Below are 27,709 nucleotides of genomic sequence, written 5' to 3'. Positions count from 1 at the left end.
TCCTAATTACAGGCCCAGACAGCAGCTTCCACCAACTACCTGCTAAACACAAAAATGAACACCACTATCTTCTCCCCTGCTGATCGTCACACTCTGGAGGAGCTTTCCATACTCATCTGGCAGCCTGCCTGCCTTCCTGAAAATTCTCGCTGCGCTGCTCAAAACTGTGAAAACTGTCATGCTCCTGCTGCAGCAAGATCACTCTTTCTCATTCTGAGGAATACTGTCCGTTTCTCTCTATTCCCACCCGTCCACAGCCATCTGTTGCCTTTTATCTTGTCAGCATTTTGGAAAAGCACCGATTTTTTTTCCTCCGAATACCTGTTCTGAGCTCACTACAGTGCAGCTCTAGAGTCCGTGACTATGGCTTGTAATGTCAATAGCAACACAGATTCTTTTAACAGAAGAAAAATACTCAGTAGTTCAGCTCATCTCAATTGTTTAAGACAAGGCTCTTGGCTAGAGCATAGTAAAAAAAATTTAAACCAGAACTAACCTACAATGCCACCTTGATTATCAGCTATTTCTTTGTCAGCTCTTTGGATTTCTTTCTTTCCTTGTGCATACATATCGAGGTTCTCCTAAATAAAAGAAACAAGAAAGATCAGTCACAAACATGCAGAAAACCTGACATGGGCATATTTAGTGCCTATACAGTAACATTATCAAAGCACTCCATGTACACAAAAGATTAAATTAAGGTACGGGAGAACAGGAACATCATTCTGGCACCCAGGATTAATAACAAGAATTTCTGCTCTAAAATAGGGTTTTGTACATGTGATAGTTAAATACTTAAATACAAAACCGAGTGTATCAATTAATCACAGGTTAATAATCCAAGAACCCAGGAAAAAGCAATTTCTAGCAGATAAAAAAAACCCCAAAACCCACATATGGGCATTTGAGACATGATGTACAAAGTACTATGGACAATTCTGGTTTCATTAAAAAAAAAAAAAAGTAATTTAGATCTAAGCAAAAACCTGTGAAAGCAGGCTATGAAGGTGTTTAAAAAATGAAGTGCCTGTCATTCAAAAGGACAGTAGAACTTAATTTATTGAGCAAAACTAAGAGGAAATATGATTGCTGTATATAATTTTAACTTCAGTTCATCTAGGGACAAAGGACTCCTTAAGCTCACAGGCCAGGCTGGCACAAAACCAAACACAGATAAATCAGACATCGACGAATTCAGTTTTTAGTAAGATTTGAAGTGAAAACCCAAGCCCTGAAACAGCTGTTTGTAAACAGCCTCCATTCAAAAATCATAAGGCCATTCAGAAAGTGTGGTATAAGACATGTATTTCAGCATATTACTGCTTTTTCATGTCTTCTGAAGATTTTTCCTCCACCCACCCTTAGAGTGTATCTGTAGCGTGACCATAACAGTAAGATGTTAAACTATAATTAGAGAGCAAAAACAAATGTTATTGTAGACTACACTATTCTTTGGAACAAGTTATTTCAGCTAAATTAAAATCACAACTAAATAAGTTCCCTATGTGGAATACACTACTTATACAAAAGTAGTAAAATAGATTAGTATCTCCTACATCGTGGAACACCCCAAGGTCTTCCATCATTCGCCGTCTACGCATCTTCTCCATGTCATCCATTTTTTGCAAGACTGCTTCTGCAGTACTACGACAAAAAGTTGACATGTAAGAACAAAGATAGGCAAGTACAAACAAAAATATTTAAAACAGTACACATAATCAGCATGACATTTTAATATAGTATGCACAAAGTAAGAGTCGTTGACACTTAACCAAGTTTTTTAACACTACTTAAAAATCAGGTCAAATGTTTACTTTTTTAGAGAGAGAGTTAAGAACAAGCGATTGAGGATTTGCAGACACTGTTTTCGGGTTTATTTTCCCCTCTCACTGAACACAGTAAAAAAAAAAAAGAATCTAATTTAGTAGGAAAAAAGAATTCTGAAGATCATAGTAATGTAACAGAAAGAAATTATAGCAGTTTTTAATAGCGCTTAAGTTGCTCTGCATGATAGCATTAAGTCACGTTTAGTTCACAGCCTTCCTCAGACAACAGGTTGCTTATTCTTCTCTTAACTGTAATTTAAGTTTCATGTTGATTTCCCATGACTATATATGCTGGGAAAAAACCCATCCCGCTCCTGTTACAGTTCACAAACTTTTCAGAAAACAAGGTCAATTTGGGCTTCACAAAGGTCATTAAGCCATGGACAGACAGGCAGAAACACTAGGACTACGTCACTTTGGCTGTATCCAACTTTCCTCAGTATCTCAACTCAACCGAGCATTATACAAATATTCATAAGCATGGAAGAAAAGTTAATTAAAAATGAAGGCGCTTCTGATGCTAAGAAAATCGATTTAGAGGGCAAGTTAAATCTACTGAAAGTCACACTGTAAAGTGATTGTTTTGGTTCACAAGACAACACATAAACCCACCCAGCCCGTACACAGAAGGTGCTCTAGTATGAAGATCTCTCTGCAACTGGCAATCACAAAATGAAGACACTGGGGGCCAATTTAAACATTGGCTGTGCCCAAACTCTTTACACGTGAAGCGCTTTCCAAATACATCCTCACACACACACTCTCCAACCTGGAAGTCTTAAACAGCCACAAGCATCTATTTCCAAAAGACTCGGGTTAAACAGCTTGGCTGCGAAGGACAAAGGCCCACACGTTACCTAAATCAGTGTATTAACAATAATTACAGGACATACTGGCACAGGCAGAGGCAGAGGAGGAGGCAGCAACGGAATGTTAGCAGAGGTTGCTAACAACATCCTGCAAGTTCTGAGCTGTGCGACCCTGGTGGGACTCTACAGTGGAGGGCACCTGAACCCAGCAGTTATCACAAGGCCATATCCTATATGTAGTCTCAGCCTAACCACTGAATACATTTAGCTTTTGCTACCAGGAACAGTAATACCTTTTTCTGTTGTCAAAAGAAGGAGAAAGGCGCTAGCTGATACTATGCCATAGCACAAAGGCTTGCTAGTAAGGCTCATTTTAGTAGCTTTGGAAGATGATGACAAAAATCTCACTCACTTTGTTATAAGTTTGTCAAATAAAACAGATTGATTTGTAGTGGTGTAATGGCTTTGTCGAAGCCTGCAGCTTCGGCGGACCTCCAAATCCCCATTTTCTTCATGGACTTGTTCTGCAGCTTTTGCATCAGCTCTAGTCTTCAGTGTCCTGTTGACTAAAATACGTTAATGTATGAAATATTTTGAGACAGAACATATGTTATTCCCTTTATTTCACTGTTATTCTAGTAAAATGTAAAAAAAATCTGCCGTGGATTTTTTCTTTAAATACTGAATTAGAAGTTATTGTCACGACCACAGCATTCAACTTAAATGACATGTTAAAAGCAGGACTTGTATAGCAACTTTTTATTAGTCTAGAAAGCCAGTCTGATGAAAACAAACACGCAGTTTTTGTTTCATGCAGGAGGCAAGTTTATTCCAGTTACTTCTTTCTGGAAAAGTGAAAACAACAAATAGGTCTCTCTAAGGTGTTTTCACTCCATTCATGTAAAATTGTATCTGATAGTTTGTTTTCTTAAAAAATGTTTATGTGGGAAGTCTCTTCTTAAGATGCATAGTTTTAGTACACTGTTTAAGCATACATCACTTTCATTTTCTGCATCGTGACACAAAAGCTCTAGAAGATAAGAAATGTCTCCAGATAAACGCCCCAATATCAAAGAGCTCAAACGCTTGCTGCTTTAAAACAAGATCTGCCCAGTATTTACCACGCAGCATCCTTTGCCACAGGTTCGTTACTTGCACTATGTCCTGGGTTTGCATGGCAAAGTTTTGGTAGCGGGGCAGGGCTACAGGGGGACCCGCGCTGGAGCTGTCTATTCCTGAAGGACTGCACTCCGTGGAAGGGACCCACGCTGGAGCAGTTCGTGAAGGACTGTGCCCCGTGGGAAGGACTCGTGTTGGAGACAGTGGTGGAGGACTGTCTCCCATAGGAGGGACCCCACGCTGGATCAGGGGAAGAGTGTGAGGAGTACTCCCTCTAAGGAGGAAGGAGTGGCAGAGACATGTGAGGAACTGATCACAACCCTCATTCCCCGTCCACCTGTGCCGCTGATGGGGGGAAAGGAGGGAGAGAAATCAGGAGTGAAATTGAGCCTGGGAAGAAGGCGGGGGGTCGGGGGGGGGGGAAGGTGTTTTAAGATTTGGGTTTATTTCTCCTTACTCAACACTGATTTGATTGGTAAGAAATTAATTTTCCCGAGTTGAGTCTGTTTTGCCCATGACTGTAATTGGTGAGTGATCTCTCCCTGCCCTTATCTCAACCCACAAGCCTTTCATTATATTCATCCAGCTGAGGACGGACAATGATAGAGCGGCTTTGGTGGGCACCTGCCCTCCAGCCAGGGTCAAGCCACCACACACGGTCATTAAAATAATTAAGAGAGGTCAATGAGAAAGTAGAGCACAATTAGAACCTGAATAACTACAGACAAAGTGCATTTCAGGCCCCTTCCCGTGTTCAGCCTGTGCCTGGCAGGATTCTGCCTGCAAATAACAGATTTTCCCAGCTGCCAGCAAGCAGCTTCACGGCACCAAGCCTGTTTGTGTACTCCGCACCGCAATTCGGTTCCAAGGTAAATCGCTGCACTTCAGTGACACCTTCCTCATGTCTGTGGGTTTGTGCTTCTCATGACTGAATTACTTTTTACCTCACATATAATACTGCAATATTCCCTCCTATTTGCAAGAACGATTGATTTTCAATCAATTTGTGTCCTGCAGACTCCAGAAAATCCATGTCACGAAGAAACCCAAGCCAAGGAACAGATTCTCCAGTGCCTAAGAGCAGGCTGGGATTCACACTGCGTTCTCCCCAAGCCTGCAAGGAATTAATAGCATATCCTCCTGTTTGCACCTACCTCTCTTCATACAACTCATAGGAAATTCACTGCCTTTGAGGTACCTATTCTCACAACTTCAGCTGATTTTGGCTGATGAGTTCAGAAGTTTTTGGAGCCAAGTTCAATAGAGTGACCAAACACAATCCTTCTCAGAAACCAGGCTAAAAAGGAATCCTAAGGAATTATCACTACTTACCTTCTTTATATTCTTCTTTTTTTGGGTCTGATTTCGGCTTTGCCAACTGCCTACGTTAAGAAAGAAGACAGAGAAAAGGAGAAAAGAATTGTTGTATTACAATTTTTGTATTATAGCATATCATATCGTATTGCATTGTATGGTTCCCCCTCAAGACTGGGGAACTTCACCAAGTTTACAATCCGGTGCTCCACATCATGCAAAAAAAAAAGCCTGTGGACCACAAGGATTCAGATGTCTGCTGCATACCATATGCACAATTCCATAAGGACAGACATTTCCTAACCTGCTAACCTTGAAGTCTCAACAGCACAAATAACATCTCAGTAATCAAAGCGGAGGAGAGATCTCAAAGGAGTTGGGAAGAGATACATGTTTTTTACACAAGCAGAAGACTTTTACTAAGAAGAGGGATTCCAGTTCTAAGATACTGGCACTGGTATTAACATAATCGTATCCCTCTGCAGATTTTTAGCTGTAGGTGTATCGTGATGTGACTCATGCATGCTTTCACTTTTCATTCTATAAATTGAACAGCGATTGAACACCTAGAAATACAATACCTTGTAAAGTGTCTTCGATTGACGTTTTCACTTAATATTTCCATGCTTTTGTCAAAGCTAGAGTCTGAACAGGGCGGCATGTTTTTTCTCATTGATCTTAAAGAGTGTCCATTGAAACATCCCATTTTGCCAGAGGAAAAACCCTAGGGAAAATAAAAAAGGAAATAAGAATGTATTTATCTGAACCACATGTATGGAGTTAAGAAGGAACTTCTGCCTCATTTAGGCAAGTTTATTCTGTAACACTCCTGATTCAATAGCGGTGCAACTAACAGCAGGTAACTTGTACACCAAGAAGAAGCTCTCAGAAAAAAAGCCCAACTTTCAAAGCTAAAGCTCCCCTCTGCCACACTCTTCTTGTGGACAACTTGAGCTTAATATCCTTTGAAAAAGTTATTGCGGCAAAGCCTTTCATGTAAACTTAGTGTTTCATTAAAAACCCCCAAATCTTTTATTTCAAAAGTTGGTTCAGAGGAGCAGTCAAGCTTGACTTTGCATGTTCTGGGATTAAAATCTAGTTAGGAGAGTTTCTCTTCCTCTCTCTGTTCCATTTATAACTGCATTCAGAGGCACATGAAAAGATTTCCTTCAAGAGGATGGTATTTGTCCCCGGGAAACCAAAGGGAACTCAAGATACATTTTATGGCTGTTGATCTTGTTCACATTGGCATTTCTGCAAGGAGGGTGAGTACTATCACCTTTCCTATGTGAGGGGGAGAGCTATACCCATGAGAGGGGGCTTGTTCAGTTTGTTCAGCCAACCCAAAGTTTCATTAGGAGTACACCAAACTAAGTCTCACACCGAAAAGGGCAGAAAACAGACCAGATTCTTTCACTTCTTGACACTAACTTTACCAAGAGGTACTTCCATTAGTAGCTGATGGAGATGATAACAGAAGCGTGAAGAACGCGGCTACAGGAGAACAATGATGCACACGCAATGCCCTTGCAGTGCCACACAGCGAGAGCTGTGGCCGCCTGCTGCTGGAGGGTCAGCCCTGAGCCACAGAGCTGGGCGATCCTGACGGTCTTCTCTTCAGACAACCTTGAACAAGTCATCCCCAACGTTCACCGCACAACTGGCCGTGATAAGACAGGCCTTTCGACGAGGAGGATTTCAACCACCTTTCCTTCATCGCTCGTTTTAAAGAGCGCCTCGCTTCCTGCAGTTCTCCAAGCTGGTGGAACCAGGCCTCGTGGTATGCTTCCCATATCTGGCTTTAAGTTGGGGCATCTGAGATGAAACTCCTAAAGATATTTTATAGTTCTCAGATCCAGCGTAGATGGATGTAACAAGACCTAAAGCTTAATGACAGGCAGTCTGGTCTGTCAGAGTCACTTTTAACATTCTTCCTCTCAAAGGTTTAAGAAAGAAATTGTAACAGAAAGCCTGTCAACTTATTTTTAATTTGTCAGAGCCCTACATTTATTTGAAGGCAGTTTTTGTGCACACTCACACACAGGAGTATAGAAAGACTTAAACCAATACTTTCAGCATTCGCCACTGAGACAACTAGAAAAAAACCCCTAGACCAAGAAATGATCTCACCTGCAAACGTACTCATAGTATTCCTACAGCTGGATGCCTATGGCTTATACATTGTCCTACAAAATGTATAGAAATGCCTGGGAACTGCCTATAATGTTGGGTTATGTGATTAAAGGCTAATCTGCATAAACAAAAGGCAGCGGGGAAGCACGGGTGGGCAGAGGCACCCCAGTAACACAGCGCCAGGGGAACAGCCCGGCCCCGCTCCTTGTGAGGCCATCGCTCAGCCCAAGGCCCAGCTCCAGGGTGAGGGACCCCCCCAGCGGTGCAGGCAGGAGAGCCCTTGGGGTCACCTAACAGACCAAGTGAGGGCCTCTGCCTAGAATACGACTCGCTGGGGGATGCCCATCATCACAGCCTGTCCTGGCTTCTTCTTTATTTAATGGCACTTCTGCCTCCCAGGGCACAGAGGTCCGAGCAGCAGCAACGGGAAAAAGGGCTGCAGCTCCTCACAGCCTGCACCATTGCTAACAGACACCAAGCCAGCATCAGCTAGCAAGTGGCTTAACTTTTGGGAACCAGGTACCGGAAAGGTCACCAGTGTGGGCCAGCTATGGGAGACACTGGGCTGGGGGGACAGCTACTGGAGAGGCCATAGGTCTGGGCCAGGGACCCATCTGTCTCTGCACATGAGGTAACTGGGAGAGCAGGTCATTCGGGGCCAGTTACTGGTTTGACTGAGTGTCTAAGGACAGTTACAGAGGGGTATACATAGTACATGCGTGTGTATATGTGTGCGCACACACGGGATCTAAATACCAGCAGCTGGAGCAGGGCTGTGCACCTCTGGGGCTTACACAGCTGGCTGCCAGCCCCTGGAGGCAGCTACAGACAAACTGGGCCCCCAAACCCAAATCATACAGGGATCCGTGATACATAGATGCATCTGTGTGTGTTTTCCCACTAATGGGTTTTCAGCCTGATCAGCCAGAGAGGGAGGAAGGATCAGGCCATTTGTACTGTCCATAAGGCTGCCAGATTCAGCCACTCCAAACATACAGCACTTTCAAATAAGGATATTTTAAGTAAGAGGCTTTATTTCTAAATACACGTTCACCTGTGAAATTAGACTCCAAAGCTGGAAGCAACTCTGGAAGATTCAGCTTGCTTAAACTCCAAGATACACAAGTTGTAACTGCCACTTTGGCTATCTCTGCTTCATTGATCTAGAAGTAAATATTCCTTGGGATAAATCTTAAAGGTTTGCCACATCAGCTAAAAGATGACTGGAATAATATGCTTCACAAATCTCTGGGCCATATCCAAGACTGAAAGAAGAACAAATACTTAGAGAATGTCAGCACAGATGTTAGGAGAAAAAAAAAAAGAACAAAACAGTATAGTGACCTGGGAGATCTTTCTATGTATACTTATGCACTTGTTTGCTTTTTAAAAAACATATTTTTAATACAATGTTCACAATACAATACGTGTGATAGTCATGATCCTCAGTACTGTCTTTTTACCTTAACCGTGGCTCAAATAAGGACACAGGCAAAGCAGTACCAATGTAGAGTGCTAACTCTGACTGCCCTCCATTCATAGGAAGGCATCCCAGTTCCAGGAGACGGCAGGCACCAAGAACCATCAGGTTAACTCCAGCAAGCTGCCGGCAGAGCAAGAGTAATTAGCTCTTGTCAGCCTTATCAGGCTGAAAAAAAACACACTCAAGGACTGAAATTCAGTAGAAGCAAATGGCTAAACTGGAAAGATAAAGCAACTGGATGGAAGAATTTTGTGAAGTATTTCAAAATTTGAAAGCATTTACTATTTTGTTACTTTTCTCATGCTATAGGAAGCGATCAGCCATTGTTTCTAAAAAGTCTTTTATAAGAGCTGTGTTTAGCTATCTGGTATCTCTGAGGAAGTCACTCTATGTTGAGGTACTATCAGAACAGATACATGTGCTTAGGCAACAAGGCTGTGAACTCTGATGCTGAGGTCCCTACACAGACAAGGCATGAAGCACTTTTCAGCCTGGAAAAGTGCCAGTTTCCACTTTGCCCAGATGAAGGGGGAACTCAGGAGCACACAGGTCTCAAGTACAGGTCACAAGACAATCTTGTTCAGCCTGAGGAATTACACCAGGTTTACAGACCTGCAGATAACGCAGCTTCCAAAGGGACATTAGCCACTCTGGATCTGCCATGGGGCCGGAAACGTGGAAGAGGATAAACCCATCAGATGCCAGTTTACCTTAGGCCTTCTGCTGTATGCTCCTTACTCTCTATGGACAAAATAAGCTAAATAACTGGAGATAAACCGCTTGCTGATATCAGAAGAAAATGCAAAAGCTGCCACCACCAAGTCCTTGCACATCAACAAGTTAGGAAAGAGGCATTAGGACTTGAACATGCAGCTAGCACCAGGATCATCTCATGCGCTTCTGCATCATCTCTGCGGTTAGAAAGCTCCAGCAAAGTCCAGCCCTCCGAAACGTAAAGTAAGAATGACTCCATGCCTCAAAGCATGGGAAAGGTCTGCAAAACGGGAAAAAAAAAAAAAGAAAAAAGAAAAGAAATAAAGAAACCAAAACAAAAAAGAACCTTACAGCCAGTTTCATAATGATGATTCTGCTTTGGTTGCAGTGAAAAGTTTACGTTTAGCTTCCTCATTCCTCATCGCCACACTGAGAACACGTGCCAGCTGCTTTACCTGCCTAAGTTTGCTCAGCCTTGCCCCGTGTGCAACAGGCAGCTGAATTCCCTGTAGTCCCTGACAACCATTTCTAGGGTAGACTGAAAAAGCAAAGCAGTGATCTTTAAGCAGATTCCATGCCTGTTTGCAATGAAAAAAACAAAAAAAAAAAACCCAAGAAACCCAACAAAACACCACACATCCCCCAAGGATTTCTTCCTTCTTAGTTCAGGAGTCTTGAAAATAATGGAAAAAAAAAATATTAATCCAATCAACTGGAAATCCTGAAAGAGTTCTGTTGGAAGGAAACAGAGTCCACGACAAGCATCACTCCAAGGCAAGGCTCCCCTGAAGAGCAGACCACTTCTGAGTTGGATCTGGTCTGCCTGTATTTGTCATGGAAATGCAGGACACCCTGCAGAGAAAAGCCTGACTCGGAAAGAGCAGATAAGAGTTTTAGCTTTTGAAGACTACATTAAAAACAATGAACTTCTCAAAGTGAAATGGCTCAGTTATCAACGTAGCAACACTGAGATGCAGATAGCGTGGACTACTTAAACATCCTGTATAATCATGTAAGTTTTCTCTTTTCTACTAGGGTTTTTCCTAAAACTATAAAAAGCTTAAGTAAAACGTTCACCATTTTAGGTTATGCGCATAAGGGGTTTAATTAAGTACCAATTAGTCCTGATGTCTAAAAAGAGCTTGGTTTTTAAAGCATCCAAAGTATTACCTATGTACACTTGACTAAGGAGTATTTCACAGGCACCTCAGGGCAGCTAGACTGCAGTTATAGGTGACGTCTATTTTGTGTCGAGCGCTGGTTTTGATGCATTTTTATCATCAAAACAGTGTGCGCTCTCTCCGTGAGCATTACCACAACTAAAGCAAAGCGGTCTCTAAGATCTTTTAAAGACAACTTTTTAGGTAGCAAATTTAATCAAAGTAAACGGGGAAGGGGGGGAAGGAGGTAACACACCAAACCATAAAGCAATGCTAAAAGTTTATATTCGTGGGGCTGCAGGTGACCCAGTGAGTGTCTCCCAGGACGCTGCTACTGGTCCCCCAGACCAGAGGCTGTGCCGAGCCCCCCCTTAGCTGCGGGGTGACCAGAAATGGGTGGCGGGGGGATGGACGACACATGGGACACCCGGCCGGCTGCGGAGGGCGACCCCGACTACTTCCTCACGCGCGGCCACGCAACCGACCGCAGCTGTAGGCGCCGACCCTAAATACTCGGTTTGTCCCTTTTCTTCTCCTCCACATGACACCGATCGCTGGTGCTTTTGCGCGGGGACTCGGCTTTCCCAGCTCCCCTCAACAGCTCCCGAAGGCTCCCGGCCGGCACCGGCACCCCCCGGCCACGGCTTCCCCGCCGCGCAGCCACCAGGCGCCTCCCCAGACCCGCAAGGCCCACAGCCCGAGGCCCGCATCCCCACCGAGCCATGGCAGAGCCGAGAGGAACCGGCGCCCGCCCCCCGTACTCACGGCCTCGTCGGTTCTCCTGGTCCCCCTGGATCCCGCGGCCCTGGCGGCGGCCCCGGAGCGCGTCCAGATGCGGCGGCTACTGAGCGAGGAGGGCTCCAAGGAGATGAACTCGGAGCTCGAGTCCATAAGCTCGAAGGGGGGGCGGCGGCGGCACCGGCTGTCGCGGGCGGCCGGGCCAGGCGGTCGGGCGGTGCTGCTCCGCAGGATCACCATGGCGGAGCGATGTGGAGGCGCCTCGGCCCCGCGCCCGATTCTGCCGCCAGAGCCCGCGCGCCGCTGGGTCGCCGCCCTCCCCCCGGATCCCTCCGCCCCACCGCCTTCCCGCCTTCCTTCCGCCCGCCCCGAGGGCCGCCGCCGCCCACTCTCGCGGAGGCCGGCAGCACGCGCTCCACTCCGCCCCGGCTCTCCCCGCCGCCGCTTTTCCCTCCGCTAGCTAGTCCCGGCCCAGGCAGCGGAGGGACACAGGCCGCGATGCGACCTTCGATATTTTTGGCGCGTAAAAGTTCAAGCAGGTTGTTTTGCCGGCGTGGGATTGGCTCGGCGGCGCGGCCTGCGCCCGCCCCGCCGCTGCTTCCCGCCGGCAGGGGGCGGAGCCGCCGGGCTTGCCGGGGCCTCCGCTTAAAGGGGCCGCTCCCCGTGCGGCGGCGTGGCTCTTCGTCACTCCGCACCCCGCCTGAAGGATCCCCGGGTGAGCGGGGCCGCTCTTCCCGCACCCCTGGCCGCTACTCCGGCAAGCGCCCGAGGCGACCCGGAATGCCGGTCCCACCGCGCGGCCACGTTTCCTCGGGGAAGTCGTAGCCGGTGGCTCCCGCCGCGCTCAGCACTTCCTGCGCCGCCCTCACCCCCCCGCCGAGGCCGGCAATGGCGCGGCCGGCGGCCGCCTACGAGGTGGCGGTGCCGCCCCGCCCAGCCTGCGCCTACACCAGCTGCTACTGGTAAGGGCCGCCGGGGCCGGTGCGCGGGCGGGCGGGCGGGAGCGAGCGAGCGAGCGAGCGAGCCGTGAGGCGAGTGACACCCCCCCGTGAGGCGGCGAGAGTCGTGAGCGATAATCGCGCGTTGTGTCAGCCTGTGCCTCGGCTCGGAGGGTTATCATAAATAGGTGTGCGACCTGGAGAGCCTCTGGCCGCAAATGGAGTTCACCCTGGGCGACTCTCCAGCAGGCATCATCTTTTCGCTCGCTTCTGTTCGCTAGAAATGAAGTTGGGGTGAAAAAAATATAATCAATTCTTGTGTTTTGCAGTGAAGAAAATGTTTGGAAACTTTGTGACTACATCAGGAGTCGGGATCAGTACCCTTTAGAAGAATTTTATACTGTTTTCATATCCAATGATCGGAGGATGGTGAGTCAATGAGATGTGATCTGAATGCAGCGGTGGCGAGGTTCAGGCCTTCAGACCGCAGCCCAGCCTAGCTGAGACCCGGTCCCAGGCCTTTAGACCACAGCCTGGCATAGCCGAGACATGGGCTCAGGCATTTTAAGCCCAGCCCGGGCCTTTAGGCCATAGCCTAACATAGGTGAGACACGGGTCCAGGCATTTTAACCCCAGCCCAACATAGGTGAGACATGCTCTCAGACCACAGCCCCACCTGTGAGTGAGACATGGTCCAAAACCCTCTTGTAGTTCACTTTGGCTCAGAGGTGTGCAAACCACACCACGTGAGATCTTTCAGTTGTGCTTTGAGGACCATGGGAAGAGGCATGATGTCCTTATGAGCTTTGAGGAATTCTTCCCTGTAATCTGTCGGTTCAGGGGAATGATTATGTTATGTGGTCCAGAATCGTATCTCCAACTCCATGCTCCTGAAAGATAGAAACTAGGGAAAATTTTCTGACTGCGGCACAGATGTAAGTTGATGAATGGATAGGTTAGCAAAGAACTAACCAATTAACCCAAAATTAATCTGTATGAATCTGAAAGGTTTTATTCACTTCAGATTTATTCACTTACAATTTTCAGATTCCACTCTGGAAGCAGAAATCGGGACATGGAGATGAGCCTGTTGTCTGGGTAAGGCATTCTCCTCTCTCTCTCAGGAATTTTGAGCACGTGCTTCTGTAGTTGATAGCTGCAGGATCAGACATGGGCAGTGTCAGCCATCTTTACCGTAACAAACTGTTCCATCCGAACGTAAAACCCACTTTTTTATCGTGAGGGTGATGGAGCACTGAAGCAGGTTGCCCAGAGGAGTTGTGGAGTCTCCGTGCTTGGAGTACTCAGAAGCCATCTTGGGCACGACCCCGGTCAGCTGCTCTGGGTGTCGCTGCTTGAGCAGGGGCTGGACCAGATGACCTCCAGAGGTCCCTTCCAACCTCAACCGTTCTATAGTTCTGTATTAATATGTATTTTTCTTTTACAACAGGCTTATGAGGAGCCTATATCTGCTGCTCATTTTTACCATTCATAGTAAATTATCAGTGAGACAGCCAGTAAAATCTACAGGTGACAAACCCTAAGGTTGGTAAGAGTAGATAACAGATTTGCGAAAGTTAGTATTGTTGAGGCTACCAGCTTTGTAGAATTGTAAGTAGATGTCTGTATTTGTAGGAAGTAGATGGATGAAAATATCCACATAGGCCTGACAGAGGATAGAAAAATATAAGTAATACACCTATCGAGTATCAGCAATTAAACTGACCCATAAATGGTGGCTTTGGAGTGTCGTTTGATCAATGAACATAATTCAGTAATTACCACTACAGAATTCTTTTAAAATATGTATCATTGTAGTGTTCTTTCAGTTACCTGGTATGGAAAAACCTCTATTTATTGTGGCAATTTCTGTGTCTGAAATTCTGCAAAATAATCTGCAAACTTCTGAAGTTCTGTGATTTCTGAATCACTCATTCTGTCTCAAAATATCAGTATATTTATATTACAAAAAAAAGATTTAGTTTAAAAAGAGATCCAAATGTTACAAAGATGATCTAAGAAGGAATAGGAGGGTCAGGAAAGGTTGCTGCAGAATGTGGATTTCCCCATAAAAATTCATGGGTTGAAAGGTGTTTTAACTTTGATGGTTCAGTGGATTGTAGGATATGTAAAGCTTGTAGTTAATTTTTCTTACAGTCTGTAACAAATTCTTCTAAATAGTGTTGCATACAGTTGTACATGTGTATTGGTCTGACACAGTAGCTTGCCTAAGATCTCTTTCATTCCAGTCCCTTTGTGGCTAGGATTGTTTAATATTGAAAGTGTCAAAAGACAGTGCTTCATACTCTTTTTGTGAGTGGATTTAATGTAAGCTTTAGTAAGCTGTTAACAGCTGCCTTCAATTTAGTTTTGGAAAACAGCAGTGTACGTACCTGACACCTAAGTAACTCAAATTTCTCCAAACCTCCACCACACCCATGTTTCTTACAAGTTAGGGAATGAAACTGCACCTCAGAACCCAAGTGTCAAGACAAAATCATTATCTTGAAAAAGTGTGATTTAGTACCCATAGGCATTTTGTCCCAGCTTCAAGAGCTACTACCAGAATTTGTCTTACTCCTACAGTCCCCTTGATCTGAGCCGTTTGCTGCTTTTTCAGTTGCATGCTGTTTTTTCAGCTGCTTCTGGCAGCCAAACACTCAGCGCTCAAATTCACAGACCATGTTTCTGCAACAGGTACGACATCTCTTATTAGAAGAGATCACTAGATCATTTTAACGTTAAGGTATCGTCATATATTGTGAACTTTTATTTAGGACTGAGTCTAAGACAAAAATGCTTATCCCACTTAACTTTTGTGGTTTGATGTGGGGCATGAAAGAGATTTGCTGTTTTCTTAGGAGTAGCATGAACTTTAGTTTAGCTGTCCAGGCTTAAATCAAAGGGGGCTGCAGAGGAATGGAGAGAATACCAAGGTTTCTTGAAAAGCACGATGGGCAAGACAGGTGTGAGGAAATCTCTCTCCTGGTGCCAGAAGTGTTACAGGCTTAATACTTCATGGGCAGAAAGCAGGATTTAAAGAAAAGGATCTGTAGCTTCTGCTTTTAGGAACCATTTTTTTTTTCCACTCCCTTTGCCACTTTCTCATTAACTGTTTAACTAATGGCGATTGCCCTTCTTCCCAGGACTACCATGTCATTCTACTTCATGTTTCCGGCGGGGAGCAGAACTTCATTTATGATCTTGACACAGTGTTGCCGTTTCCGTGTCCTTTTGACGTGTACAGTGTGGAGGCCTTTAGGCTGGATGACAGCCTTCATCCAGAATTTCACAGGTGATGATGTAAAATATAAAGACCATGAATATTATTTCATGAAATCAAAGCTGAAGTTCTCTTTGTGGATGGATGGTGACAAAAGTTTTTTGCTGTACTCTAGTAAAATAAATGCACTGCCTTATTTTTCTAAAGCTTTTTATCTTAATCATCAAAAGCCCTTTTCTTTCCTACTGTAGTTTCTTGTTAAGTGCTTGGCACGATATTCCTGTTTTATGTATTTAAGGAGATTAATGCTCCTGGATGGGAGGAAAGGGCTTTTGTTCTAAGTGACCAACAGTATTGTATATGCATATCTTTTGATACAATTTTGCATTATTTAGGAAAATCAGAATGATTCGAGCAGATTTGTACTTGAAGACGTTTGCTTCAGACAGATCTCATATGAAGGATGCAAATGGGAAGTGGCAGAAACCTCCTCCTTCATACCCTTGCATCGAAACTGCAGGTAAGCTGCCAGAGCTCCTTTTTCCTGCTTACAGTGTTGAGTGACATAGTCCAAGATGCCCACAAGAAATAAATGTGCTTTCATAACATGTGTCCGGAAGCACATCCAGCTAACTATTTCATATGGGGGGGGGGAAATAGGGCTATGAAGCATTTGGCACTTTTTTTTCTGAATGTGTAAAATCTTGCATGCCTCCTGGCATTTACCATTATCAAACATGAATTACGGATCTTCATGAACTGAGCAGAGAACGAGTGGTAAGTAATACTGTTCTCATTACAGAAGGGAACTGAAGCAAGGAGGCCAAATAACTTGCTTAAGGGTCACAAAGCGAATTTTTAACACACTGATTACACCACACTTTAGCTGACAGGTTCCATCCTGCCAGAGCAGGTTGTTTTGACAGGAGGAAGTTTTCAGGCTCTGCTCAGTGTGCTGGGTTTGCCTGCAGGAGATGTTTGAGGTTTGTCTACCAGGTGAATGGACCTGAGAACTCTTTAAGGCAAACTGACAAGTCAGCATTTTTTTCCCCAAGCCTTAAGCCTCTTTTAAGTGATAGTCTAGGTAATAGCCTCTGGGCCAAGCAGAGAGAGAGGTAGACACTTGTCATCTGTTCTAGAGAGCTGCTTAAACCATTCTTATCACACAGCATTTCAGCTTATTTAATCATGTGGTTGGCAAGCCCGCTAACATTCACCATGTGTTTGTCCTCTCGTTTTCTTCCCAGATGGAGAAAAGTGTGGTGAAGTTTTGCTTTGAAAGAGTTTTTATGTTATTGCTCTGCATGTTTGGTTTTGTTGCTTTTTTAATAATGCAGTACCGCTGTGTGTTTATGTTGGAGAAGGCAGGGTCGAAAAAACATGTTTTGTGTTTAGGTCCAAGTTTATTGTGGTTTTAAGTTGCTGGGAAGTTAATTCTCAATCTTTGCATTGGCTTCTAAGGAAGCTCAGTGTTTCACACTAGAGTAGAAGTGAACTATGAATGTGGGCAGGAGCACAGATGTAGTCTTCATTGTGAAGCTTTAGGTGTTTTCTAGACAGTCCAGGTTATGAACCACCTTAAATTCTATGTCTTGGTCCCTACCTCCAGTAAAATTTTACACAAAGGTAGTGTAGCGAATGGAGAATGTCTGGACTGGAGTGGATGGCTCACTGTTAGCTGGAGCCTCTGAGGTACTGAGGGCTTTTTTGCCTGTGGAAACCTTACTTCTTGTCATAGTTGGGAGCTAATGAAAGCGTGAGGAATATAGGTCAGGCCAGACCAGGAAGGTGAAACCTTCTACTCAAATAAGAAGAGTAGAAAACATTACTTGTGCATAGTGAGTTCCAGAATGACTCAAAAAGCAGCAGATGTGTACATGTACCTCCAGCTGTAGTGAATGACTCCATAGCTGCAACTATGTAACTCTCCCCTTATCTGTCTTGCTGGGCTCAGCTTTACCTGGCTGATGCGCAGCAGCCACATGGTCTCAACCAACCTCCAGAGTGTCTCTATGATGTTAACAGGTAATGAAAGACAAGCAGACCTTCATTCCTCCCACGCTTTATTTCTTTGCTCTGTGCCTTGCCACACTGAAAGGAGCATCCGTAGGTCATCCAGTCCAACCCCTGCTCAAAACAGGGGGTCCTTAGGACTCTGTCCAGTTTCACCTTGAACACCTCCAGGGATGGAGATTCCACCATCTCTCTGCACAATCTGTTCCAATATTTGATCACTATCATGGTAAAAAAAAAAAAAAATTTTTTTTCCTCATATCTAATCAGAATCTCCCATGTTCCAACTTGCGTTCTTCGCTTCTTGTCCTGTCACCAGACTCCTCCAAGAAGGCTCTGGCTCCATCTTCTCTGCGTCCTCTGATCAGGTCGTTACAGACAGCGCTAAGATCTCCTCTTAATCTTAATCATAGAATCACAGAATGGTTTGGGTTGGAAGGGACCTCAAAGACCATCTAGTTCCAACCCCCCTGCCACGGGCGGGGACACCCTCCACTAGACCAAGTTGCCCAAAGCCCCATCCAGCCTGGCCTTCATCACTTCCAGGGAGGGGGCATCCACAGCTTCTCTGGGCAACCTGTGCCAGCGTCTCACCACCCTCACAGGGAAGAATTTCTTAACTCTGAATCTTCTCTGTTTAAGACTGAACAGACCCAGTTCTCTCAGCCTTTCCTTGAATATCATCTTCTCCCGCCCTGAACAACTTGGCATTCCTCTTCTGGGCTCACTCCAGTATGTCAGTATTTTGGTGGGTTTTTTGTACTGAGGAGCCCCAAAGTGGACAGAGTACTGCAGCTCTGTGCCGATGTGCTCTGATCTCCCGCTCAGTTGGCTGAATGTTGCAGACGAAAGTAACTGGTTACCCTGCGCCCACTGAAGGCAGAAGATCATTGACTACGTAGCTTCAAGGTTTGAGTTGGAACAAGAATAGATAGTATCAGATCTAGGGTGTCTGGTTCAGGTTGTCTTTTGTTCAGTACCAGTTTCTCAAGCTGTTTTTTGTCTTCTCTTTATTTACCTGAGATACCTTGTAATGATGCATGCTTCAGCATGCACAATGCTGTAAGTCAGGGTTTAACTGTTGTGGAACAAGCTTGTGCTTAACTTTTAGCTGAATCTTAAGTCCTGCGCTTCAGCGCTGTGGTTCTGTAGATGAGCACGTTTCCTGCAGGCCAGGAAAGCATTGCTGTCAACAAGGGGAACTGGTAATTCTCTTCCTTTACAGACTGGTAAAGTAACGCCTCAGCACGGTTTTATCAGGCATAAAAGCGCCGTATTTTAAACTTGATGGAAAAATGGGTGGCAGACCTTTTGTTATCGTAAAAGAGCCTGGGGTATTAATGTTCATGGCCATGCCAAATTCCATTGCAGATAACTGTTTTCTCCCTGTCGTTTCACTTAGATAGAGTACTTTACTTTCCATGTTAATTTGTGTTTGCATAAGATTAAATTGCTTACATATTTCATATTAGAGGTGACTGCAATTTAATGGCTAGCAGAATTGACCACATATTGGTTTAGTATCAGTTTTATTTGTGAGGCCCATATAGATTTGAGCACTATATTCATCGTTGTTATTGTTATTATTATTATTATTATTATTATTTTGCTGTCCTTTAGAATGGCCAAATTCCTGAGCTCTTGAGAAGATAATTACAAAAGCATACAAGGTTCTTATATTATGTCTGTGTGCTATACATCTTCTTTGATGTTAAAGATATGTTTGAAGACTGACAAATGCATCCGTCTTTTTTAACATATGAGCACTGTGCTGTTAAATGTGCCCATGAAGTCTGGGTATTTAAAGGTAATCAGCACTCCAGTACTATTCTGTTGATACAATTTGCTATGTGTGAAAGCATATTAGTGACATCTTTATACGCTGCTCTTCTTATCTTACTGGGTTTTAAAACTTTTAATAAACTTAAAAGACAACAGTGTTTTCTCTTGGTACTAAAATATTGCCTCTTCCAGAGCAAAGCAGCTGCTAAGCCTGAATATAGCACTCTGGGAAAGGAAATTCTGTAGTATCCAAGTCAAATATATGCTAAATAAGACCATCAGTAGGATAATGTAATTACCCCATGCGGAGCTAGGACAGGATACTGGGACCAGTGATCCTTTTTTATGAAGTACACCAGGAAATGTTTAGTGACCATGAAATTCCTTTTGGAATTGAATCGAGGAATCTCTATCAGTAACCAATTAAGAATTTTTTTCCTACTACTAACTCAAAAGGAGTAATTCTTACACTGTATTTGTGCTGCTCATGGGGTTGCAAATTAAACCTAAAATAAGCTTTTCTTGAGTCTTAAATTCCAGTCCATGCTTAAAGAAATCGAAGATGGAACTAGGTGATTTTTTTTTTAAAGAACCTTAGCATTATTTTTTAAAAAACACCCCCAGATGAACCAGCTAAACAAAAAACCCTCAAACTCTTCAATATCTCATCTGAACTCGCATGCTAAGCCTTAGCCGTTTGCAACTGGCTCTGCTCCAGCTGTTTCCCAGAGCTAGGCCTCCATTTCTTATTGGCATTGCTCCGGCCTCTGCTCTGCCATCGTGTGTGCCAGGAGAAGCTGGCTAACCTAACTGGGTGCACAGTGCTTCCCCACCCAGCATTATCTTCAAAGCAGCTGTGCTGGAATAAGCATGCCTGAGCTGCAGCAGATTCCCCTGGTCCCACCTGGTTGCCAGTGGCCTCCTGTTGAAAGAAAACAAAGGGTGAGTCTGGTATTTTGTTCAAATAATAAAAATTAAGAAGACACAATTTGGAGGACAGATTCATCTTTCTAGTGCTGATGAGCTCAGCCCGGGGTTTGCTTTGAAGTCTTCTCTCCACAAATTAATTCTGATTCTGCTTAGTTTGAGTCCTGATGAGATCGGCCCTCCTTACTGCAAGCCTGTGTAAAATACAGCTTGTACAGTGCATTTCAAAATTACTCGGAACAGATGGTCTTACTGCTTATATACAACTGTTAGCATCAGCTCTTGAAAAGCAGTGGTTTGAATTTCAGTTCTCCCTAGGTGTTTGGTAGCACAGTGGCAGCATTGATTTGTAAAGGCTTTTTGTTCTCTTTATTATTACTAAAAACCCTGGTAGTCATAAATGATGGGGTTTAACTTGTTGGGGGGGGGTTTTGTTGTTGTTTTGAAGAGCATGAGTAGAACAGCTGAGAAATTCTGGAGGTGCTGTGTGTGACACATCCATGCAACAGGTGAGCTGCTAGACAGAGGCCAGGCAGATGTCTGCAGTTTCTTTCTGTATCTCCTCTCCAAGGTGGTGGTGGCTCGTAGGGAAAGCAAAAAAGAAGCACTGATAGGGGTGTAAGTAGCTCATACACACTTCATGGGAACCTTCTGCTCCTCTCACTTGAGAATAAAACTCCAATCTGTCATGTTAGGTCCTTATTTCATGAGCTTTTGTGGAAGTAAAGACTTAAGTTGGGATAGAGACACTAAAGGTACAGATAAGGATAGAAGTTTTTAAATATCGTGAATGGCTTATTGAAATTACATGACTCTCTGTGAAAGATAATTTAAGGTGACCAGCTTTGTTTTATACCGAGATGGACCAGGATGGTTTGCACAGTCGATTATGCCTCTGCTGTGGGGCCAGCACCCTCCAGCTGAGCATGGAACAGCCTTTCCAACTCTGCCTGCAAAAACACTTCTCTACCTGCTCAGGCAAGGGAGAGGGATCTGATGAGAACTCTAGACACCTACGCAAGTCTGTGAAGAGCCCAGCTTTCTAAGTATTTTAGGTGCCTGCAAGGTTAGGCAGCAGCAGAGCCAATCTTGGAGGCTTTGTTTCAGACTTGCTTACCTCCGGCAGCCCTTCGGCATTATGCAGAGTTAGTCCAGGGTCTGTGAGCCAAGCTGAGGCTTGGCCGAAACATTGCTTTCTAACTACCATTGGCAGAAGCCACAAGTGTCCTGGCTAACAATGCCATCTGATAGCGTATGGCCTTTTATTTCATCCCTGCTCGGGGCAAAAGTGTCAGACTTGATTAAAAAAAAAAAAAAATTATGCAAGAATCCCAGAATGCGGCAGCTAGGTCTCGTTGACATCGTGTGTGTATAACAAAGTGGATTGTGTCAAAGAGGAAGCATTGGCTCTGAGCATCCACAAATGCAAGCTAGTGTAATAGCCACAGCACCTGAGGAGGACTGCAAGTGTAATGTAAATCTTAAAAAAAAAAAAAAAAAAAAAAAAAAAAAAAAAGAAAAAAATTGCTGCTGCTCTTGACCTTGTATAAATGTTATATAAAGCATGCTCCTCCTTGCTTTTGTAAAGAAATCCTCTTGGTTTGTCAACTTTAGCATCCAGATGTCTCTTCTGTAAATTCTGCTGTTTGTTACTCTTCATCCGCTTCAGGAAGGGGACTTTGTGGTGTTCTCATGCATTTTTGCCGAGCTGTTTGCTAAAGCTGTAAGGCCTAACATAACATGCACGTCACCCAGATGCAACATGTGAGTAAGAAGAGCGGCAGAGAGAGACTGTTATGTCCTGAATTGAATAAAACAGGAGAGGTCTCACTATGGTTTGCCTCAGGATAGCTCTCAAACTGCTTCAGTGCCACCTACTGACCAGTTCTTAGACCATCTGCTGTTCACAGGAATGTTCTTGTTTGCTTTGTTAAAACAATTTTTCCTTTCATTAAAGTTCTCTGACGGACTGTGTTATGCCTTGCCACAGTCCTTCTGAATTTACGAGAATATTTCACTTCCTACAGGCATTGGGACAGCAACTTGTGTGTTGCTAATAGCAGCAGCTGCGTTTGTAACTCTACTGGAACAATCCCCTTTGGGCTTCTTTACCATTCGCAGAAGAGTTTTAAGAAATTATTACTCTACTACGCTCAGTGCACATAAAGCAGGGGATTATTTATCTTGCAAATCTTAAACTATGTGAAGAATAAGATTAATTTTAAAACAAAAGCAGCTGGGAGGTAAAGACAAGTTGGGAATTGGAAAACAGGCTTACCAGTCTATCAGGAACCCAGAGCTGTTCTCTGTACTAATTGCTCTTGAGCTACAACAGCAAATTGCTGGGCTTGTGCTATTTTAAATCCCCGCGTAGTCAGGCAGAAATTGGCCCAGTTCCGCCAGACTCTTCAGCAGTAGGAAGATGCTTGGCTGAGCATAAGGATTTTCAACGTGCACAGCCCAAACAGGCTAACAAGAAAAGAGTTAGGGGACAGACCTTGTGTGTTGGGTTTTGTGTGGCAAGGTTTTGGTAGCGGGGGGGCTACAGGGGTGGCTTCTGTGAGAAGCTGCCAGAAGCTTCCCCTGTGTCTGACAGAGCCAATGCCAGCTGGCTCCAAGATGGACCCGCCCCTGGCCAAGGCCAAGCCAGTCAGTGCCTCTGTGATAACATATTTAAGAAGGAAAACAAAACAGTTAAAAAAGCTTCTGCAGCCAGAGAGAGGAGTGAGAAGATGTAAGAAACTCTGCAGACACCAAGGTCAGTGCAGGAGGGGGAGGAGGAGCTCCAGGCGCTGGAGCAGAGATCCCCCTGCAGCCCGTGGGGAAGGCCATGGTGAAGCAGGCTGTCCCCCTGCAGCCCATGGAGGAAGGATGAGGGGGTGTAGAGATTCCACCTGCAGCCCGTGGAGGACCCCATGCTGGAGCAGGTGGAGGCACCTGAAGGAGGCTGTGACCCGTGGGAAGCCCACGCTGGAGCAAGCTCCTGGCAGGACCTGTGGCCCCGTGCAGAGGGGAGCCCACACCAGGGCAGGTTTGCTGGCAGGACTTGTGACCCCGTGGGGGACCCACGCTGGAGCAGTCTGCTCCTGAAGGTCTGCACCGCGTGGGAGAGACCACGCTGGGAGCAGTTCGTGAAGGACTGTAGCCCGTGGGAGAGACTCCATGTTGGAGCAGGGGAATGTTGAGAGGAGTCCTCCCCCTGAGGATAAAGAAGCGGCAGAGACAATGTGTGCTGAACTGACCGCAACCCCCATTCCCTGCCCCCTTGTGCCGCTGAGGGGGGAGGAGGTTGAAGCCGGGAGTGAAGTTGAGCCCGGGAAGATGGGAGGGGTGGGGGGAGGTGTTTTAAGACTTGATTGTATTTTCTCATTGCTCTACTCTGTTTTGCCTAGTAATAAATTAGATGAATCTCCTCTCTACGTTCAGTCTGTTTTGCTCGTGACGGTAATTAGTGAGTGATCTCTCCCTGTCCTTATCTCGACCCAAGCCTTTTGTTATACTTCTCCTCCCCGTCCCGCTGGGGGAGGGGTGAGTGAGCGGCTCTGGTGGCACCCAGCTACCGGCTGGGCCTAAACCACGACACCTTGGAAGTGGTGAGAGCTGGGATTAGGCAAATCACAAAGCTGTGCTGAGGTGTAGATGTGGAGCAAACAGAGGGCTTCAGGGGCTGGATTGTGGCTGGGACTCCTGGGTCTGGGCTTCCCAAGCATTGTCTTCCCTTCTTTGCTTACACTGTCTGTAATGGTAAGCCTAATTACACAAGCTCTTTGCAGCTGAAGCAAATTCCATCCTATGGATTTTCTAATCCATTCATTAGAGCCTGCTCTTGTTTGGTTCTTAATCCTTAAATGTGCATATGAATCATCCATGTTAAAATAAATACTTAAATATAGCAGGAAAGCTATAACCGTAAATCCACTCTGGCTTTCCCACTCTGTTCTATAAGCTCATTCTCTTCCAGTTTTCTTTTAATGGGCATTTAAGAAGATTATTTGCACAGATCATCAGTGAGAACGTCAACCAACAAGCCCATGGATGTTTGCAGTCAGAGCTGACGGGGCTGAGGAATCAGAGACCTCTGATCAGCACGGTTCCAAGTTGGCAAAGCTTGCACCAGGCCAGCTCCAGAAAAAGGATGTATAAGGCACCTAAACCCAAAACTGCACAGCAGCGCTTTGCACCGAGCTTTCTGGAGATCTGCAGAGGGTTGAACAGGGACAAGCTGGTTTATGTCAGACGTTTCCTCCGGTCTGCATATTCTGGCCTTGCAGTGGGCCAGTTTACAGGAAGGACAAAGTTCAGGGCTGGAGAGAGAGAGCAAATACAGAGTAAATACTGTAGCCTGGGGAGTAACAAATTGTAGGTTTGCCAAGGGGCTAATCGCTTCTGAGAGATGCTAAGCACCTTCCGTTCTGACTGCTGCTCTGATCCAGTTCCTCTGTAGTCAGTGCAAAAGCTGACTCACTTGATTTGGTTCAGAACTCAAAGGGGGAATAGTATCTCCCCTGCTTTGGAGTAATCAGATTTGTGTGAATGCAGGAAGACTACGAGCACCTGTTGCATTGCAGTTCCCTGTGTTGGTTGGTATTTGCACTCCAGTTCCCTGACACTACTCGACCCTTCCAGGCTGCTGTTGCAGGGAAAAATCTTACTCATTCCTACACATACAAGTTTCTAATGACTCAGGATGTTTACTGATCCAGTAATGTGATGACTGCCATGGGAAGAGAGAGGGATCAGGGGCAAAAGCAACATTTCAGAGACTGGAAATAGATGTTTTTGTAGTGCTGTACGATTAGCACAATCTTGCTGGACTGCTGCTCGGCAAGTGAGCTATGAACTCTGCTATTTTGAACTGAACTGTGAAAGAGGATTTTGGTGGCATTTTCTTGATAGTTCTACACCTGTGCTACAGAAGCTGCATCAGGAACTTAAATATTTCCCTTTTCTGGTCCCTTTTTAGACTCCAAGATGAACTTGGATGATTTCATCAGTATGAATCCTAAAGTGGGATGGGGCTCAGTGTTATCCCTTCCGGACTTTGTGCATCGATTTGGCAGACAGGCTGATTATGGCTATTCCTCGGAAGGACGGTGAAGTGAATGAAGTTCTCCCTGCTTCTGTTTTGAGAGGGTGCATTTTGTTTTGCTGCTCTTGCATTGTATTTATGGTTTACATTTCTTTACATGGAATAAGTATTTGGGCAAATAGAATACCCAATCAGAAATGTCATGAACTGAATAAAAAACTTTTATTTTGATTATGTCAGAATGAACTTGGTTTTTAATATGTCAAATCAAAGGCAGGTATCCCACCATAAGTATATTCCTTTTCCTTCTGCTGTGCCCAAATTGGAAAGAGCATTTACATGCTGTAAGAAAAGCTTTTGGGAAAATAGGTGCATAAACTACTACACAATGTAGCTCAAATTGCTAAATGTTGCCACATTTGAGAAGAGAGATACAGTATAGTTTTTTAATGTTATGGTTTTTAGCCCTTACAGAAACAGATGGTGCATCTCAGTTTAGTCACTAACTTTATTTAGCAGAAGCCTAAAGGTCAGACCCACAAAGGGAATAAAGATTTAGTAGTACAATCTCAAACTCCCAAGCACTATGTAAAACCAGGTGAGTACCTAAGCAGCTTTTCTGTGCTGTACAAGGGGGAGAATTAAATGCCTGTCATTTCACTTAAACTGTTTCAGTGCTGATGGTTGCTGGAAGATGCAGTTGCTTTTCCTTCTTACACTGGCTGTGCATTCTCACCTGCCCCCGTGTGCTTGCACTTGGCATTTGTCTGGCCCCACAGTAGACAAATCCAGGGTAGGAAGCTAAACCAACAGAAAGAAGTAAAATTGGGGTTTTTTCTGCCTCAGCTCCTTGACCTGGCTTGCTGTGAGGTCAGACAGCTGCTCTGGCTGGTCTAAGGATATCAGCAGGGGCATATGGTTGGGGGGAAGGGAATGAGAAAGCCTCCCCCATACAGGGTCGCTTGCTGCCGAATTTCCTTAGAGGTAATAGCAAGCTGCATTCTTGCAGGGGAACCCAGGAAAGCCATCATGTTGATTGGGGGTTTGGAGCGAAGTCTCCCACATCTCAGGAGAGTGCCCTAAACATGGGATTACGGAAATAGGTGAAGATGGGGTATTTAATTCTCTAATTTTGGACCTGTTCTACTTTACATACTAGCATATCATAGAATCACAGACTAGCGGAATAATTCAGATTAGAAGGGTCAGGCGGTTGTAGTCCAATGTCCTGTTCAAATCAAGTCAGACCAGGCTGCTCATGGCTTTATCCAGTCAAGCCTTGGAAACCTGCTGGGATTGAGACGGCTGCAGACATTTGCGATGGACTTCAGGCTTGGTGAGGAAAAGCCCAGTAATGGTTTTACGTATTAAGGGATCATTTTATTTGTAAATATATATATATATATATATATAAAAAAATATTCAAAGATACTGAAATGTATGTTGCTGTTTGTGGTGGGTTGACCCTGGCTGGAGGCCAGGTGCCCACCAGAGCCGCTCTCTCACTCCCCTTATTCACTAAACAGGGGAGAAAAGGTATAACAAAACGCTTGTGGGTTGAGATAAGGACTGGGAGAGATCACTCACTCATTGTTGTCACGAGCAAAACAGACTGAACTTAGAGAGGGAATTCATCTAATTTATTACTAGGCAAAACAGAGTAGAGCAATGAGAAATACAATCAAGTCTTAAAACACCTCCCCCCACCCCTCCCATCTTTCCGGGCTCGACTTCACTCCCGGCTTCAACCTCCTCCCCTCTCAGCGGCACAGGGGGACGGGGAATGGGGGTTACGGTCAGTTCATCTCACGGTGTTTCTGCCGCTTCTTCATCCTCAGGGGGAGGACTCCTCTCGTCGTTCCCCTGCTCCAGCATGGAGTCCCTCTCACGGGGTGCAGACCTTCAGGAGCAAACTGCTCCAGCGTGGGGTCCCCCACGGGGTCACAAGTCCTGCCAACAAACCTGCTCTGGCGTGGGCTCCCCTCTTCACGGGTCCACCGGTCCTGCCAGGAACTTGCTCCAGCGTGGGCTTCCCACGGGCCGCAGCCTCCTTCAGGTGCCTCCACCTGCTCCAGCGTGGGGTCCTCCACGGGCTGCAGGTGGAATCTCTACACCCCCTCATCCTTCCTCCATGGGCTGCAGGGGGACAGCCTGCTTCACCATGGTCTTCACCACGGGCTGCAGGGGGATCTCTGCTCCGGCGCCTGGAGCTCCTCCTCCCCCTCCATCTGCACTGACCTTGGTGTCTGCAGAGTTTCTTACATCTCACTCCTCTCTCCAGCTGCAAAAGCTCTCTCTCTCTAAGTGTTTTTCTTCTTCTTAAATATGTTATCACAGAGGCGCTGATTGGCTTGGCCTTGGCCAGGGGCGGATCCATCTTGGAGCCGGCTGGCATTGGCTCTATCAGACACAGGGGGAGCTTCTAGCAGCTTCTCACAGAAGCCACCCCTGTAGCCCCCCCGCTACCAAAACCTTGCCATGCAAACCCAACACACTGTTAT

The 27,709-nt window shown here is 45.2% G+C and overlaps 2 protein-coding genes across 3 annotated transcripts in view; one reads left to right on the top strand and one right to left on the bottom strand.

The window, feature by feature from the left end:
* ATAD2 (ATPase family AAA domain containing 2) overlaps positions 1-11,680 on the bottom strand; it is a 36,444-nt gene extending 24,764 nt beyond the window's left edge. Inside the window, exons 1-6 of one of the 2 annotated variants that reach the window (XM_054815102.1) lie at positions 11,324-11,680; positions 5,650-5,792; positions 5,087-5,136; positions 3,048-3,201; positions 1,557-1,644; positions 497-581 (exon numbers count right to left, since the gene is read on the bottom strand). In XM_054815102.1, coding sequence (XP_054671077.1) covers positions 497-581; positions 1,557-1,644; positions 3,048-3,201; positions 5,087-5,136; positions 5,650-5,792; positions 11,324-11,536 — 733 coding nt within the window. In that variant the 5' untranslated portion in view covers positions 11,537-11,680. Of the gene's footprint in view, positions 1-496; positions 582-1,556; positions 1,645-3,047; positions 3,202-5,086; positions 5,137-5,649; positions 5,793-8,255; positions 9,918-11,323 lie in introns of those variants that run through there. The other variant, XM_054815103.1, reaches the window with a different exon arrangement.
* A 114-nt stretch (positions 11,681-11,794) lies between these two features.
* NTAQ1 (N-terminal glutamine amidase 1) lies at positions 11,795-25,930 on the top strand. Its single transcript, XM_054815112.1, is given in 6 exon segments — positions 11,795-12,258; positions 12,564-12,663; positions 13,282-13,332; positions 15,381-15,529; positions 15,853-15,977; positions 25,143-25,930. Coding segments are annotated over 6 exon segments (1,023 nt in total). The 3' UTR covers positions 25,277-25,930.
* Positions 25,931-27,709: the final 1,779 nt, after the last annotated feature.

Source organism: Grus americana, chromosome 2 (genome assembly GCF_028858705.1).
Source record: "Grus americana isolate bGruAme1 chromosome 2, bGruAme1.mat, whole genome shotgun sequence".
Classification (NCBI taxonomy): Eukaryota; Metazoa; Chordata; class Aves; order Gruiformes; family Gruidae; genus Grus; species Grus americana.
Note: the sequence above shows the minus strand (reverse complement) of the source record. Positions and strands in the feature narration are given on the sequence as shown.